The sequence below is a fragment of the Phasianus colchicus genome, chromosome 32 (genome assembly GCF_987193195.1).
Source record: "Phasianus colchicus chromosome 32, bPhaCol1.hap1.1, whole genome shotgun sequence".
NCBI classification, from domain to species: Eukaryota; Metazoa; Chordata; class Aves; order Galliformes; family Phasianidae; genus Phasianus; species Phasianus colchicus.
This window is the reverse complement of record NC_143467.1, coordinates 1,624,334-1,641,616: the sequence shown is the minus strand read 5'-3', so window position 1 is coordinate 1,641,616 and position 17,283 is coordinate 1,624,334. Positions and strand designations below refer to the sequence as shown.

At 63.8% G+C, this 17,283-nt stretch overlaps 1 protein-coding gene across 3 annotated transcripts in view; it reads right to left on the bottom strand.

The window, feature by feature from the left end:
* The window catches only part of MEGF8 (multiple EGF like domains 8), a 56,184-nt gene that overhangs the window by 11,929 nt on the left and 26,972 nt on the right, over positions 1-17,283 (bottom strand). For all 3 annotated transcript variants that reach the window (XM_090128158.1, XM_090128159.1, XM_090128160.1), the window contains exons 10-15: positions 14,932-15,045; positions 11,113-11,270; positions 8,673-8,777; positions 5,866-6,001; positions 3,873-4,036; positions 1,220-1,447 (exon numbers count right to left, since the gene is read on the bottom strand). In XM_090128158.1, the coding sequence (XP_089984284.1) occupies positions 1,220-1,447; positions 3,873-4,036; positions 5,866-6,001; positions 8,673-8,777; positions 11,113-11,270; positions 14,932-15,045 (905 nt within the window). The remainder of the gene's footprint in view (positions 1-1,219; positions 1,448-3,872; positions 4,037-5,865; positions 6,002-8,672; positions 8,778-11,112; positions 11,271-14,931; positions 15,046-17,283) is intronic.

Here is a 17,283-nt window from a genome sequence, read left to right as displayed (position 1 = left end):
TCTCTATGGGTCCCTATGGGTCTCTATGGGGTCTCTGTGGGTCTCCATGGGTCCCCATGTGTCGCTATGGGTCTCTATGCGTTCCTATGGGTCTTTATGGGGGCTCTATGGGTCTCTATTGGTCCCTATGGGTCTCTATGGGTCTCTTTGGGGTCTCTAGGGATTTCTATGGGGTCTCTATGGGTCTCTATGAATCTCTATGGGGTCTTCCATATGGGGTCTCCATGGGTCTCTATGGGTCCCTATGGGTCTCCATGGGTCCCTATGGGTCTCCCTGGGTCCCTGTGGGTGTCTATGGGTCCCCATGGGTCTCTATGGGTCTCTATGGGATCCCTATGGTTCTCTATGGGTCCGCATGGGGTTTCTCTGGGTTCCTATGGGTCTCTATGGGTCCCCATGGGTCCCTATGGGTCCCTATGGGTCTCTGGGTCTCTATGGGTCTCTATGGGTCTCTATGGGTCTCTGTGGGTCCCTATGGGTCCCTATGAGTCTCTGTGGGTCTCTATGGGTCCCTATGTGTCCCTATGGTTCCCTATGGGTCCCTATGAGTCTCTATGGGTCTCTATGGGTCCCTATGGGTCTCTATGGGTCCCTATGGGTCTCTTTGGGTTTCTATGGGACTCTATGGGTCTCTATGTGTCCCTATGTATCCCCATGGGTCTCTCTGGGTCCCTATGGGTCCTAATGTGTCCCTATGGGTCGCTGTGGTCCCTATGGGTCCCCATGGGTCTCTATGGGTCTCTCTGGGTCCCTATGGGTCCCAATGTGTCCCTATGGGTCTCTTTGGGTCCCCATGGGTCTCTATGGGTCTCTGGGTCCCTATGTGTCTCTATGGGGTCTCTATGGGGTCCCTATGGGTCCCTATGGGTCTCTATGGGTCCCAATGGGTCCCTATGGGTCTCTATGGGTCTCTGTGGGTCTCTATGGGTCTCTATGGGTCTCTATGGGTCCCTATGGGTCCTAATGTGTCCCTATGGGTCGCTATGGGTCTCTATGGGTCCCCATGGGTCCCTATGGGTCTCTATGGGGTCCCTATGGGTCCCTATGGGTCCCAATGTGTCCCTATGAGTCCCTATGGGTCTCTATGGGTCTCTATGGGTCTCTGAGGGGTCCGTATGGGTCCCTATGGGTCCCTATGGGTCTCTCTGGGTCCCTATGGGTCCCTATGGGTCTCTGTGGGTCCCAGTGTGTCCCCACGGGGTCCCTGTCCCCCCCTCACCATTTCGGGCTCTCCAGGCCCCCTCCCCACTTTGGCCACGACGTCCCTCAGCCGTCGGATCCGCGCCCAAACTTGTGGGGTGGGGGTGGGGGGGTTTCCGTGGGCCGGGGGGGTTTTGGGGTCCTGGGGGGCTCCGAGGAGGGGGTGAAGGAACCCCAAATACTGCAGCCACACCTCGCCCCCCCCCGGGGGGGTCAACGTCACCGTGCTGCTGCGCACGATGGTCACCTGGGGGGCACAAAGAGGGGGGGGGGGAGACCCCAAAAAGTCAGGCATTAATTGCCCACCCCCCCTCAAAAGGGTCGTGTCCCCCCCCCCCCCCAGCACTGGGACCCCTCCCCATATGAGCATCCCAAAACTGGGACCCCCCATTTGCACCACCCCCCCCCCCATGGGACCCCAACACTGGGAACCCCCCCTTTATGGTGACCCCCAAACATTGAGACCCCCCCCCTCTTTAGGGACCCCAATATTGGGATCCCCCCCATACTGGAACCCCCATATTGGACCCCCCCCCTTTTATTGGGACCCCCACATTGCCCCCCCCCCCCGGATATGGGGACCCCACATTGAACCCCCCCATATGGGACCCCAATATTGGGACCCCCCCCATATATTGACCCCAAACATTGAGACCCCCCCCCTTTAGGGACCCCAATATTGGGACCCCCCCCCCCCCCACTGGAACCCCCATATTGGACCTCACCCCCATACTGGGACCCCCCCCATATGGGAGCCCCCAAACTGGGACCCCCCCCATTATGGGAACCCCCACTTTGGACCCCCCCCCCCCTTTATTGGGACCCCACATGGGGACCCCCCCCCATTATGGGAATCCCAACACTGGGACCCCCCCATAGGGACCTCAATATAGGGACCCCCCCCTTTATGTGGACCCCAATGTTGGGGCCCCCCCCCCCCCATACTGGAATCCCCACATTGGACCCCCCCTCATATTGGGACCCCTCCATATGGGGACCCCCACTTTGGAAGCCCCCCCCCCTTTATGGGGACCCCCCCCAATATGGGAACCCCAACAGTGAGACCCCCCCATAGGGACCCCAATATTGGGACCCCCCCCACACTGGAACCCCCCCCCCTTTATTGGGACTCCCACGTTGGACCCCCCCCCCATGATGACCCCAAAGTTGGGACCCCCCCCATATATTGACCCCAAACATTGAGACCCCCCCCCCTCTTTAGGGACCCCAATATTAGGACCCCCCCCATACTGGAACCCCCATATTGGACCCCACCCCTTTATTGGGACCCCCACATTGGGCCCCCCCCCCCCCGGATATGGGGACCCCACATTGAACCCCCCCATATGGGACCCCAATATTGGGACCCCCCCATATATTGACCCCAAACATTGAGACCCCCCCCTTTAGGGACCCCAATATTGGGACCCCCCCATCTTTTGGGACCCCAACACTGGGACCCTCCCCCTCTATGGGGACCCCAAAGTTGGGACCCCCCACCCATATGTTGACACCCACATTGGACCCCTCCCCCCATTTATGGCTTCCCCAATGTTGGACCCCCACCCAATTCATTAGGCCCCGCCCCCTTGCCGTTAGCCCCTCCCCTCCACCTTCTCAGCCCCGCCCTCTTCCTTCAGGCCACGCCCCTTCCCCGTTTAATCCCAGCCCCCTCCGTAGGCCACGCCCCCTCCAATCAGGCTCTGTTTTTTCTTCTGCCCCCTTGGCCACGCCCTCTTCCTTAAGCCCCGCCTACACCCTTCAAGCCCCGCCCCTTTTGTCAGGCTCCTCCCCTTTCTTCGGAACCCGCCCATTTTAGCCCCACCCACTCCTCTACGGACTAGCATTCAGGCCACGCCCCCCTCCACAGGCCCCGCCCACTTCCCTTAGCCCCGCCCATTTTATTTGCCCCGCCCCTTATCTCAGGCCCCGCCCCTCCCTTCAAACCCCGCCCCTTTCCTTTTCCCAGCCCTTCCACTTCAGTAGCCCGATTGGCCCCGCCCCCTTCTCTCAAGCCCCGCCCCTTCTATCAAGCCACGCCCCCTTTTAGTCCTAGCCCTAATTGGCCACGCCCCTTTCCCATGACCCCGCCCCCTTCTCTCAAGCCCCGCCCCTTTATGCAGACCCCGCCGCTTTCCTTTAACCCCGCCCCTCCCTTCAGACCCCTCAATTACCTTTTGGCCCCGCCTTCTCCCTTCCGGCCCCGCCCCCCTCTCCTGGCCACGCCCACTTTCTTTATCGCAGCCCATTGTGTCAGCTCCCCCATTGACTCCGCCCCTCTTCAGACCACGCCCACTTTTCTTTAGCCACGCCCCCTTTTCTATCCCAGCTCCTCCATTTGGGAATGGAATGCCCGTTTCCATTGACCCCGCCCATTTTCTATAACCCCGCCCCTCCCTTCAAGCCCCGCCCCCTTTTCAATCCCAGCTCCACCATTAGAGAATGCCCGTCTCCCTTAGCCCCGCCCCTTTTCCATAGCCCCGCCCCACCTCTCAGGCCCCGCCCCTCTCTTCAAGCCCCGCCCCTTTTAAAATCCCAGCCCTTCCATTTGGCACCTCCCCCTCTGCCCCGCCCCTTCTCTCAAGCCCCGCCCCTCCCTTTACCCCTCACCCACTACCAGTAGCCCCGCCCCCTTCTCCCAGGCCCCGCCCCCTCCCCGTAGCCCCGCCCACCTTGTCGGGCTGGGAGTCGTTGCGGGGTGTGAGGAAGGTGAGGAGGTGCAGCCCTGGCGGGATGTCCTGCTCCTTGCACTGCTCCAGCGACGTCAGCAGCTGCGCCTGCGGGCCCCACCACCCATGGGTGCCCCCCACCCGGCCCATGTGGCACCGGGACGCCTCTGGAGGGGAGAAAGGGGGGTAATGGGGGGTTATGGGGTGATATGGGGCTGGTATGGGGTCATACAGGGTGATTGGGGTGATATGGAGGGATGGGTTCCCACCCACCACCCATGGGTGCCCCCCACCCGGCCCATGTGGCACTGGGACGCCTCTGGAGGGGAGAAAGGGGGGTAATGGGGGGTTATGGGATGATATGGGGGTGGTATGGGGTCATACAGGGTGATAGGGGGTGATATGGGGGTGGTATGGGGGGATATGGGGAGATGGGTTCCACCCCACCACCCATGGGTGCCCCCCATCCGGCCCATGTGGCACCGGGACGCCTCTGGAGGGGAGAGAGAGGGAAGTTATGGGGGGGTTATGGGGTGGTATGGGGGTGGTATGGGGTCATACAGGGTGATTGGGGTGATATGGGGGGATGGGTTCCCACCCACCACCCATGGGTGCCCCCCACCCGGCCCCTGTGGCACCGGGACGCCTCTGGGAGGGAGAGAGAGGGGAGTTATGGGGGGGTTATGGGGTGGTGTGGGGGTGGTATGGGGTCATACAGGGTGATAGGGGGGGATATGGGGTGACAGGGGTGATAGGGGGTGATATGGAGGGATGGGTTCCCCCCCACCACCCATAGGTGCCCCCCCACCCAGCCCATGTGGCACCGGGACGCCTCTGGGGGGAGGGAGAAAGGGGGGCAATGGGGGGGTTATTTGGTGATATGGGGCTGGTATGGGGTCATAGGGGGTGATATGGGGTGATGTGGGTGATAGGGGGGATATGGGGTGATATGGGTTGATATGGGGTGATGGGTTCCCCCCACCACCCATGGGTGCCCCCCACCCGGCCCATGTGGCACCGGGACGCCTCTGGGGGGGAGAGAGAGGGGAGTTATGGAGGGTTATGGGGTGATATGGGGTCATACAGGGTGATAGGGAGTGATATGGGGTGATTGGGGTGATATGGGGAGATGGGTTCCTCCCCACCACCCATGGGTGCCCCCAGTGTGGCCCATGTGGCACTAGGACACCTCTGGGGGGGGCGTCCTCCCCTCCCCCCTCCACCATAACCCCGTCCTTTTCCTCGACGCCTACTTCCGGCCGGGACACGACCCCATTTGTGGGCCAACCCCGCTCAACTTCCGGCTCTAACTCCGCCCCTTTCTTCATTTAGCCCCGCCTCCTTCTGGCCATAACCCCGCCCCTTTACCAGCATTAACCCCCCCCCTTCGGACCGTAGCCCCGCCCCTTTCTTGGAGTAACCCCGCCCACATGACGCCGTAGCCCCAACCCCTCACACCGTAACCCCGCCCCTTCCTTGGAATAACTCCGCCCACATCTGACTGTAGCCCCGCCCCCTCACACCATAACCCCGCCCCTATTCCTAGAACAGCCCCACCCATTTCCTGCATTAACCCCGCCCCTTTCCTGGAATAGAATAACCCCGCCCATTTCCCGCGCTGTCGCCCCGCCCCCTTTCAACATAACCCCGCCCATTTCCCATCCTAACTCCACCCACACCCGGGCGTAGCCCCGCCCCCTTTCCGCAATAACCCCGCCCACAGTCCGCCGTCGCCCCGCCCATTTTTTGAATAGCCCCGCCCATTCCCCGTTCTAACCCCGCCCACACCCGCCGTAGCCCCGCCCATTTTTGAATAGCCCCGCCCATTTCCTGTACTAATCCCGCCCACGCCCGAGCGTCGCCCCGCCCCCTTACCTGCATTAACCCCGCCCCCACCCCGCCGTCGCCCCGCCCATTTTTTTTTAAATCGCCCCGTGCATTTCCCGGGCTAACCCCGCGCAGTATCCGGCCGTAGCCCCGCCCCTTCCGCTCTCACCGTCCAATGGCAGGCAGGTGTCGTTCTGCACGCACCAACCGAAGGCGCCTCGGCGGCCGCGCGGGGCGCTGAACACGAGGCAGGACGAGCAGTCGGACAGCAGGCGGGGCAGCGCCGCGCAGCGCGGCGGCGGGCACTGCGGGGGGGGGGGGGGTTAATTGGGGGGGGGGTCCACGGGGGGGGGGGGGGGGGAGGACACCCATAGGTGGGGGGGGGGGGGGCAAAGGGGAGGGGCTCCATAGGTTGGGGGGGGTCATAGGTGGGGGGGGGCAAATGGGGGGGTGGGGGACCCATAAGTGGGGAGGGGGGGGGGAATGGGGGGGGTTCATAGGTGGGGAGGGGGGACGTAAGTGGAGGGGGGACCCATAAGTGGGGGGGGTTAAATGGGGGGGGGTCCATAGGTGGGGGGGGTCATAGGTGGGGGGGGGCAAATGGGGGGGTGGGGGACCCATAAGTGGGGAGGGGGGGGGGAATGGGGGGGGGGGGTCCATAGGTGGGGGGGGGGCCATAGGTGGGAGGGGGAAACATAGGTGGGGGGGGGGAAATGGGGGGGGGGGGTTCATAGGTGGGGGGGAGGGGGGAAATGGGGGGGGTTCATAGGTGGGGGGGGGGGCAAATGGGGGGTTGGGGGACACATAGGTGGGGGGGGGGACATAAGTGGAGGGGGGACCCATAAGTGGGGGGGGGGGGGGAAATGGGGGGGGGGCCATAGGTGGTGGGATGGGGTTCATACGTGGGGGGGGGGACCCATAGGTGGGGGGGAGGGGGGAATGGGGGGGGGGTCATAGGTGGGGGGGACATAGGTGGGGGGGGGCAAATGGGGGGGTGGGGGACCCATAAGTGGGGAGGGGGTGGGAAATGGGGGGGGGTTCATAGGTGGGGGGGGGGCATAAGTGGGGAGAGGGGGGTCCAATAGGGGGGGGATATGGGGGGGGATATGGGGGGGGGGGACACCTATAGGTGGGGGGGGGACCCATAAGTGGGGGGGGTTAAATGGGGGGGGGGTCCATAGGTGGGGGGGGACACATAGGTGGGGGGGGGGAATGGGGAGGGGGTTCATAGGTGGGGGGGGGGCAAATGGGGGGGTGGGAGACCCATAGGTGGGGGGGGGGGGACATAAGTGGAGGGGGGACCCATAAGTGGGGGGGGTTAAATGGGGGGGGGGGTCCATAGGTGGGGGGGGGACCCATAGGTGGGGGGAGGGGGGGGAAATGGGGGGGGGGTCATAGGTGGGGGGGGGACGACACAGGTGGGGGGGGGACCCATAAGTAGGGGGGGGGGCAAACGGGAGGGGCTCCATAGGTGGGGGGGGCGCTGTAATTGGGGGGGGGGTCAAGGGTGGGGGGGTGGGGGACCCATAAGTGGGGGGGGGGAGGAAATGGGGGGGGTCCGTAGGTGAGGGGGGGGACCCATAGGTGGGGGGGGCTGTAATTGGAGGGGGGGACCATAGGTGTGGGGGGGCACATAAAGGGGGAGTGGGACCCATAAACGTGCCCCACAGCCACCCCATAGCCACCCCATAGCCCCCCCCACCCCACAGCCACCCCATAGCCCCCCTCACCCCACAGCCACCCCACAGCCACCCCCCCCACCCCATATCCACCCCCCATGCCCCACAGCCACCCCATAGCCCCCCCCCCACCCCATAGCCACCCCACAGGTATCCCCCCCCACCCCATAGCCCCCCACACCCCATAGCCACCCCACAGCCACCCCATCGCCCTCCTCACCCCACAGCCACCCCACAGCCACCCCCCCCACCCCATAGCCACCCCATAGCCGCCCCCCACCCCACAGCCCCCCTCACCCCATAGCCACGCTCCCAACCCCACAGCCAACCCCCCCACCCCACAGCCACCCCCCACACCCCATAGCCACCCCATAGCCACCCCACAGCCACGCCCCCCACCCCACAGCCACCCCACGGGTATCCCCCCCCCACCCCATAGCCCCCCTCACCCCACAGCCACCCCACAGCCACGCCCCCCACCCCATAGCCACCCCATAGCCACGCCCCCCACCCCACAGCGACCCCATAGCCAACCCCCCACCCCATAGCCACCCCATAGCCACCCCATAGCCACGCTCCCCACCCCACAGCCACCCCATAGCTGCCCCCCACCCCACGGCCACCCCCCCACCACATAGCCACCCCATAGCCACATCCCCCACCCCACAGCCACCCCATAGCCATCCGCCCCCACCCCACAGCCACCCCACAGCCACCCCCCCCCACCCCATAGCCACCCCATAGCCACCACCCCCACCCCACAGCCACCCCATAAGCATCCCCCCCACCCCATAGCCACGCTGCCCACCCCACAGCCACCCCATAGCCCCCCTCACCCCACAGCCACCCCATAGCCATCTGCCCCCACCCCACAGCCACCCCATAAGCATCCCCCCCACCCATAGCCACCCCATAGCCATCCCCCACCCCACAGCCACCCCACGGGTATCCCCCCCCCACCCCATAGCCCCCCTCACCCCACAGCCACCCCACAGCCACCCCCCCCACCCCACAGCCACCCCATAAGCATCCCCCCCCACCCCATAACCACCCCATAGCCACGCCCCCCACCCCATAACCACCCCATAGCCCCCCCCCACCCCACAGCCACCGCATAGCCACCCCATAGCCCCCCCCCACCCCACAGCCACCGCATAGCCCCCCTCACCCCACAGCCACCCCATCACCGCCCCCCACCCCACAGCCACCCCATAGCCCCCCTCACCCCACAGCCACCCCATACCCCCCCCCCACCCCACAGCCACCCCCCCCAGCCCCCCGCCGCCCCCCATCTCACCCCTCCTCCCGGGGGGGGCCGCCTGCACCCCCCCTGGCACCAGGAGCACTGCGGGTCGGCGGAGCAGGGGCTGCGCTGGGGGTGCGCCGAGCAGGGGTCGGGGTGCTGGGGGGTGCAGGGGGGGCATCTGTAGGGCCGCCACCCCACAGACCCCGTAGGTACCCTACAGACCCCAAACGTGGGGCTGGGACCCCCCATAGATCCCCCACATTTGTGCCTGGGACCCCCGGGACCCCTTCAGGACCCCCAGATGTGGGGTGCGGACCCCCAGGACCCCCCATGTGCCCCCAATATGGGATTAGGGACCCCCAGGACCCCCCAAGACCCCCATAGATGGGAAAAGGGACCCCCAGGACCCCCCATGTGACCCCAAATGCGGGTGTGGGACCCCCAGGACCCCCACAGGACCCCCCACAGATGGAAGTAGGGACCCCCAGGACCTCCCATCTCCCCCCAAATGTGGGTGTGGGACCCCCAAGACCCCCCATAGCCCCCCAAATTTGTGCCTGGGACCTGCAGGACCCCCCATAGCTCCCCCAAATTTGTGCCTGAGACCCCCGGGACCCCTCCAGGATCCCCAAATGTGGGTGTGGGACCCCCAAGAGCCCCCCAGGACCCCCATACCCCCCAGATTTGTGCCTGGGACCCCCGGGACCCCTCCAGGACCCCCAAATGTGGGTTTGGGACCCCCAAGAGCCCCCCAGGACCCCTCAAAGATGGAAGTAGGGACCCCCAGGACCTCTCATGTCCCCCCAAATGTGGGTGTGGGACCCCCAGCACCCCCAGGACCCCCCATAGCCCCCCAAATTTGTGCCTGGTACCCCTGGGACCCCTTCAGGACCCCCAAATGTGGGTGTGGGACCCCCAAGACCCCCCATAGCTCCCCAAATTTGTGCCTGGGACCCCCGGCACCCCCCAGGACCCCCCATAACCCCCCAAATTTGTGCCAGGGACCCCCGGGACCCCTTCAGGACCCCCAAATGTGGGTGTGGGACCCCCAGGACCCCCCCAGGACCCCCCATAACCTCCCAAATTTGTGCCTGGGACCCCCAGGACCCCTCCAGGACCCCCCATAGCCCCCTAAATTTGTGCCTGGGACCCCCAGGCCCTCTCATGTCCCCCCAAATGTGGGTGTAGGACCCCCAGGACCCCCCATAGACCCCCAGTTTGTGCCTGGGACCCCCGGGACCCTTTCAGGACCCCCAAATGTGGGTGTGGGATCCCCAGGACCCCCCATAGCCCCCCAGATTTGTGCCTGGGACCCCCCCCAGGACCCCCATAGCCCCCCATATTTGTGCCTGGGACCCCCAGGACCCCCCCAGGACCCCCCATAGATGGAAGTAGGGACCCCCAGGACCTCACATGTCCCCCCAAATGTGGGTGTGGGACCCTCCAGGACCCCCCATAGCCCCCCAGTTTGTGCCAGGGACCCCCCAGGACCCCTCCAGGACCCCCAAATGTGGGTGTGAGACCCCCCCAGGACCTCCTATGTCCCCCCAAATGTGGGTGTGGGACCCCCAAGACCCCCCATAACCTCCCAAATTTGTGCCTGGGACCCCCAGGACCCCCCATAGCCCCCCAAATTTGTGCCTGGGACCCCCGGGACCCCTCCAGGACCCCCAAATGTGGGTGTGGGACCCCCAGGACCCCCCCAGGACCCCCCACAGATGGAAATAGGGACCCCCAGGACCTCCCATCTCCCCCCAAATGTGGGTGTGGGACCCCCCAGGACCCCCCATAGCCCCCCAAATTTGTGCCTGGGACCCGCAGGACCCCTCCAGGACCCCCAGATGTGGGTGTGAGACCCCCCCCAGGACCCCCCATAACCCCCCAGATTTGTGCCAGGGACCCCCGGGACCCCTTCAGGACCCCCAAATGTGGGTGTGAGACCCCCCCAGGACCTCCTATGTCCCCCCAAATGTGGGTGTGGGACCCCCAGGACCCCCCATAGCCCCCCAAATTTGTGCCTGGGACCCCCGGGACCCCCCATAGCCCCCCAAATTTGTGCCAGGTACCCCCAGGACCCCTCCAGGACCCCCAAATGTGGGTGTGGGACCCCCAGCACCCCCCAGGACCCCCCATAGCTCCCCCAAATTTGTGCCTGGGACCCCCAGGAACCCCCCCAGGACCCCGCATAGATGAAAATAGGGACCACCAGGACCCCCCATGTCCCCCCAAATGTGGGTGTGAGCCCCCCAGGACCCCCCCAGGACCCCCCATAACCCCCTAAATTTGTGCCTGGGACCCCCAGGACCCCCCCAGGACCCCGCATAGATGAAAATAGGGACCACCAGGACCCCCCGTGTCCCCCCAAATGTGGGTGTGAGCCCCCCAGGACCCCCCCAGGACCCCCCATAACCCCCCAAATTTGTGCCTGGGACCCCCGGGACCCCTCCAGGACCCCCAAATGTGGGTGTGGGACCCCCCCCCCATCACTCACCCCCTGTGGGACGTCCTCCAGCACGGAGCCGGGCACCTTGAAGGCTATGAGATCCCCCCTGGCCACGCCGCTGAAGCCCCCCACCACCAGCAGCAGGCGGCCCCCCAGCACCGCCGACACGTGGGCAACACGACCCCCACCTGGGGGGGGGGGGAAATCTATGGGGGGGGGAAGAGAGGGGGAAATGGGGGGAAATCAGCCCCAAATTGGGGGAAATGGGGGGAAATCAGCCCCAAATTGGGGGAAATGGGGGGGAATCAGCCCGAAATTGGGGGAAATGGGGGGGGAAATGGGGGGAAATCAGCCCCAAATTGGGGGAAATGGGGGGAAATCAGCCCCAAATTGGGGGAAATGGGGGGGAATCAGCCCGAAATTGGGGGAAATGGGGGGGAAATCAGCCCCAAATTGGGGGAAATGGGGGGAAATGGGGGGGAAATGGGGGGAAATCAGCCCGAAATTGGGGGAAATGGGGGGGAAATCAGCCCCAAATTGGGGGAAATGGGGGGGAAATGGGGGGAAATCAGCCCCAAATTGGGGGAAATGGGGGGAAATGGGGGGGAAATGGGGGGAAATCAGCCCGAAATTGGGGGAAATGGGGGGGAAATGGGGCAAAAATTGGGAGAAATGGGGGGAAATCAGCCCGAAATTGGGGGAAATGGGGGGGAAATGGGGGGAAGAGAGGGGGAAATGGGGGGGAAATCAGCCCCAAATGGGGGGAAATGGGGGGAAATCAGCCCCAAATTGGGGGAAATGGGGGGGAAATGGGGGAAATAGGGGGGAAATGGGGGGGAAATGGGGGGAAATCAGCCCCAAATTGGGGGAAATGGGGGGGAAATGGGGCAAAAATGGGGAGAAATGGGGGGGAAATCAGCCCGAAATTGGGGGAAATGGGGGGGAAATGGGGGGAAGAGAGGGGGAAATGGGGGGGAAATCAGCCCCAAATGGGGGGAAATGGGGGGAAATCAGCTCCAAATTGGGGGAAATGGGGGGGAAATGGGGGAAATAGGGGGGAAATGGGGGGGAAATGGGGGGAAATCAGCCCCAAATTGGGGGAAATGGGGGGGAAATGGGGCAAAAATGGGGAGAAATGGGGGGGAAATCAGCCCGAAATTGGGGGAAATGGGGGGGAAATGGGGGGAAGAGAGGGGGAAATGGGGGGGAAATCAGCCCCAAATGGGGGGAAATGGGGGGGAAATGGGGGGAAATCAGCCCCAAATTGGGAGAAATGGGGGGGAATCAGCCCCAAATTGGGGGAAATGTGGCAAAAATGGGGCAAAAATGGGGAGAAATGGGGGGAAATCAGCCCGAAATTGGGGGAAATGGGGGGGAAATGGGGGGGAAATCAGCCCCAAATGGGGGGAAATGGGGGGAAATGGGGGGAAATCAGCCCCAAATTGGGGGAAATGGGGAGAAATGGGTGGAAATCAGCCCCAATTTGGGGGAAATGGGGGGGAAATGGGGGGAAATCAGCCCCAAATTGGGGGAAATGGGGGGGAAATGGGGGGGAAATCAGCCCCAAATTGGGGGAAATGGGGGGAAATGGGGGGAAATCAGCCCGAAATTGGGGGAAATGGGGAGAAATGGGTGGAAATCAGCCCCAATTTGGGGGAAATGAGCCCAAAATGGGGGAAATCGGCCCCAAGGTGGGGGAAATGGGGCAAAAATGGGGGAAATGGGGCAAAAATGGGGGAAGTGGGGGAAAAATGGGGGAAATGGGGAAAAAATGGGGGAAGTGGGGGAAAAATGGGGGAAATGGGGAAAAAATGGGGGAAATGGGGAAAAAATGGGGGAAGTGGGGGAAAAATGGGGAGAATTCAGCCCCAATTTGGGGGAAATTGGGAAGAAATGGGGGGAAATGGGGCAAAAATGGGGAAAATGGGGGAAAAATGGGGAGAATTCAGCCCCAAATGGACCCAAATCGGGGGAAATTGGGAACAAATGGGGGGAAATGGGGAAAAAATGGGGGAAATCAGCCCCAAATTTTGGGGAAATGGGGCAAAAATGGGGGAAATGGGGCAAAAATGGGGGGAAATGGGGCAAAAATGGGGGAAATCAGCCCCAAATTTGGGGGAAATGGGGCAAAAATGGCCCCCAGTTGGCCCAAATCTATGGGGCACCCCACACATCTATGGGTCGCCCCAGACCCCAATCTATGGGTCACCCCCCACCAAAACCAATCTATGGGTCACCCCACACATCTATGGGTCCCCCCTCAACCCAATCTATGGGTCACCCCACATCTATGGGTCACCCCACACCCTATGGGTCACCCCACCCCCCCCAAGACCCCAATCTATGGGTCACCCCACACATCTATGGGTCACCCCCCCCCCGAAACCAATCTATGGGTCACCCCACCCCTAAGGCTCAGCCCCCACCCAATCTATGGGTCACCCCACACCTATGGGTCACCCCACACCCTATGGGTCCCCCCTCAACCCAATCTATGGGTCACCCCACATCTATCGGTCACCCCCCCCCAGACTCCAATCTATGGGTCACCCCCCACCCAATCTATGGGTCACCCCACATCTATGGGTCACCCTCACCCCCCAGACCCCAATCTATGGGTCACCCCACATCTATGGGTCACCCCCCACCCAATCTATGGGTCACACCCCCCCCCCCCAAGACCCCGATCTATGGGTCACCCCCCGCAGATCCCAAACTATGGGTCACCCCACATCTATGGGTCACCCCACCGCCCCAAGACCCCAATCTATGGGTCACCCCACATCCATGGGTCACCCCACACCTATGGGTCACCCTCACCCCCCAGACCCCGATCTATGGGTCACCCCACATCTATGGGTCACCCCACACCTATGGGTCACCCCACCCCCCCAGATCCCAATCTATGGGTCACCCCACATCCATGGGTCACCCCCCCCCCCAATCTATGGGTCACACCCCCCCCCCCCCAAGACCCCGATCTATGGGTCACCCCACATCCATGGGTCACCCCCCACCCAATCTATGGGTCACCTCACATCCATCGGTCACCCGCCCCCCCCCCCCAAGACCCCAATCTATGGGTCACCCCACATCTATGGGTCACCCCACCCCCCCCAAGACCCTGATCTATGGGTCACCCCACACCTATGGGTCACCCCACACCTATGGGTCACCCTTCCCCCCCAGATTCCAATCTATGGGTCACCCCACATCCATGGGTCACCCCCCGCAGATCCCAATCTATGGGTCACCCCACAGCCATGGGTCACCCCCCACCCAATCTATGGGTCACCCCACATCTATGGGTCACCCCCCCCCAGATCCCAATCTATGGGTCACCCCACACCCTATGGGTCACCCTCACCCCCCAGACCCCAATCTATGGGTCACCCCACATCTATGGGTCACCCCACACCTAATCTATGGGTCACCCCATCCCCCCAAAGACCCTGATCTATGGGTCACCCCACATCCATGGGTCACCCCACACCTATGGGTCACCCTCACCCCCCAGACCCCAATCTATGGGTCACCCCACATCCCCACCCCCCCAGACCCCAATCTATGGGTCACCCCACATCTATGGGTCACCCAGCCCCAAAACCAATCTATGGGTCACCCTCACCCCCAAGACCCCAATCTATGAGTCACCCCACATCTATGGGTCACCCACCCCCCAAAACCAATCTATGGGTCACCCTCACCCCCAAGACCCCGATCTATGGGTCACCCCACACCTATGGGTCACCCCACATCCATGGGTCACCCCCCACCCAATCTATGGGTCACACCCCCCCCCCCAAGACCCCGATCTATGGGTCACCCCCCCCCCCCACAGATCCCCCCCCCACTTGTGGGGCTCACCAGCTCCGGGTGTCAGCGTGGGGCCGGGCACCCACTGGTGGCAGCCCAGGTGGTAGAAGAAAATCCCGTCCCCGTAGCACCGCTCCTGCTGGTAGTGCTGGTGGACGCTGCCCCCTGCGCCCCACAAGTGTGGGGTGGGGTGGGAACGTGTGGGGCGGGGGCACAAAGTGGGGGGTGGGACCCACATCTATGGGGCTGGGAGCCCAGAGTGGGGGGTGGGAGCACAAAGTGGGGGGTGGGACCCACATCTATGGGGCTGGGAGCCCAAAGTGGGGGGTGGGACCCACATCTATGGGGCTGGGAGCCCAGAGTGGGGGGTGGGACCCACATCTATGGGGCTGGGAGCCCAGAGTGGGGGGTGGGAGCCCAGAGTGGGGGGTGGGAGCACAAAGTGGGGGGTGGGACCCAATCTATGGGGCTGGGAGCCCAAAATGGGGGATGGGAACCCAGAGGTGGGGTGGGAGCCCAAAGTGGGGGCTGGGACCCACATCTATGGGGCTGGGACCCCAAAGTGGGGGCTGGGAACCCAGAGGTGGGGTGGGGGCACAAAATGGGGGTGGGATCCAAATTATGGGGCTGGGACCCACATCTATGGGGCTGGGAACCCAGAGGTGGGGTGGGGGCACAACGTGGGGGGTGGGACCCAATCTATGGGGCTGGGAGGCCAAAATGGGGGATGGGATCCAAACTATGGGGCTGAGAGCCCAGAGTGGGGGGTGGGAGCCCAAAGTGGGGGCTGGGAGCCAATCTATGGGGCTGGGAGCCCAGAGTGGGGGCTGGGAGCCAATCTATGGGGCTGGGAGCCCAAAGTGGGGGGTGGGACCCACATCTATGGGGCTGGGACCCCAATCTATGGGGCTGGGACCCCAAAATGGAACGTGTGGGTTGGGAGCCCAAAGTGGGGGGTGGGACCCAAACTATGGGGCTGGGACCCACATCTATGGGGCTGGGAACCCAGAGGTGGGGTGGGGGCACAACATGGGGGGTGGGAGCCAATCTATGGGGCTGGGAGGCCAAAATGGGGGATGGGATCCAAACTATGGGGCTGGGAGCCCAGAGTGGGGGGTGGGAGCCCAAAGTGCGGGCTGGGACCCACATCTATGGGGCTGGGACCCCAATCTATGGGGCTGGGAGCCCAGAGGTGGGGTGGGGGCACAACGTGGGGGGTGGGACCCACATCTATGGGGCTGGGAGCCAATCTATGGGGCTGGGACCCCAAAGTGGGGGGTGGGACCCACATCTATGGGGCTGGGACCCCAAAGTGGGGGGGGGGAAGGGACCCCAAAGTGGAGGGTGGGACCCACATCTATGGGGCTGGGAGCCCAATCTATGGGGCTGGGACCCACATCTATGGGGCTGGGACCCCAAAGTGGGGGCTGGGAGCCCAGAGTGGGGGATGGGACCCACATCTATGGGGCTGGGAGCCCAGAGTGGGGGCTGGGAGCCAATCTATGGGGCTGGGAGCCCAAAGTGGGGGGTGGGACCCACATCTATGGGGCTGGGACCCCAATCTATGGGGCTGGGACCCCAAAATGGAACGTGTGGGTTGGGAGCCCAAAGTGGGGGGTGGGACCCAAACTATGGGGCTGGGACCCACATCTATGGGGCTGGGAACCCAGAGGTGGGGTGGGGGCACAACATGGGGGGTGGGAGCCAATCTATGGGGCTGGGAGCCCAGAGTGGGGGGTGGGACCCACATCTATGGGGCTGGGAGCCCAGAGTGGGGTGTGGGAGCACAAAGTGGGGGCTGGGACCCACATCTATGGGGCTGAGAGCCCAGAGTGGGGGGTGGGAGCCCAAAGTGGGGGGTGGGACCCACATCTATGGGGCTGGGACCCACATCTATGGGGCTGGGACCCCAAAGTGGGGGCTGGGAACCCAGAGGTGGGGTGGGGGCACAACGTGGGGGGTGGGATCCAAATTATGGGGCTGGGACCCACATCTATGGGGCTGGGAGCCCAATCTATGGGGCTGGGACCCACATCTATGGGGCTGGGACCCCAAAGTGGGGGCTGGGAGCCCAGAGTGGGGGATGGGATCCACATCTATGGGGCTGGGACTCCAATCTATGGGGCTGGGAACCCAGAGGTGGGGTGGGAGCACAAAGTGGGGGCTGGGAGCCAATCTATGGGGCTGGGAGCCCAAAGTGGGGGGTGGGACCCACATCTATGGGGCTGGGAGCCCAAAGTGGGGGGTGGGACCCAAACTATGGGGCTGGGACCCACATCTATGGGGCTGGGAACCCAGAGGTGGGGTGGGGGCACAACGTGGGGGGTGGGAGCCCATCTATGGGGCTGGGAGCCCAAAGTGGGGGGTGGGACCCACATCTATGGGGCTGGGACCCCAATCTAT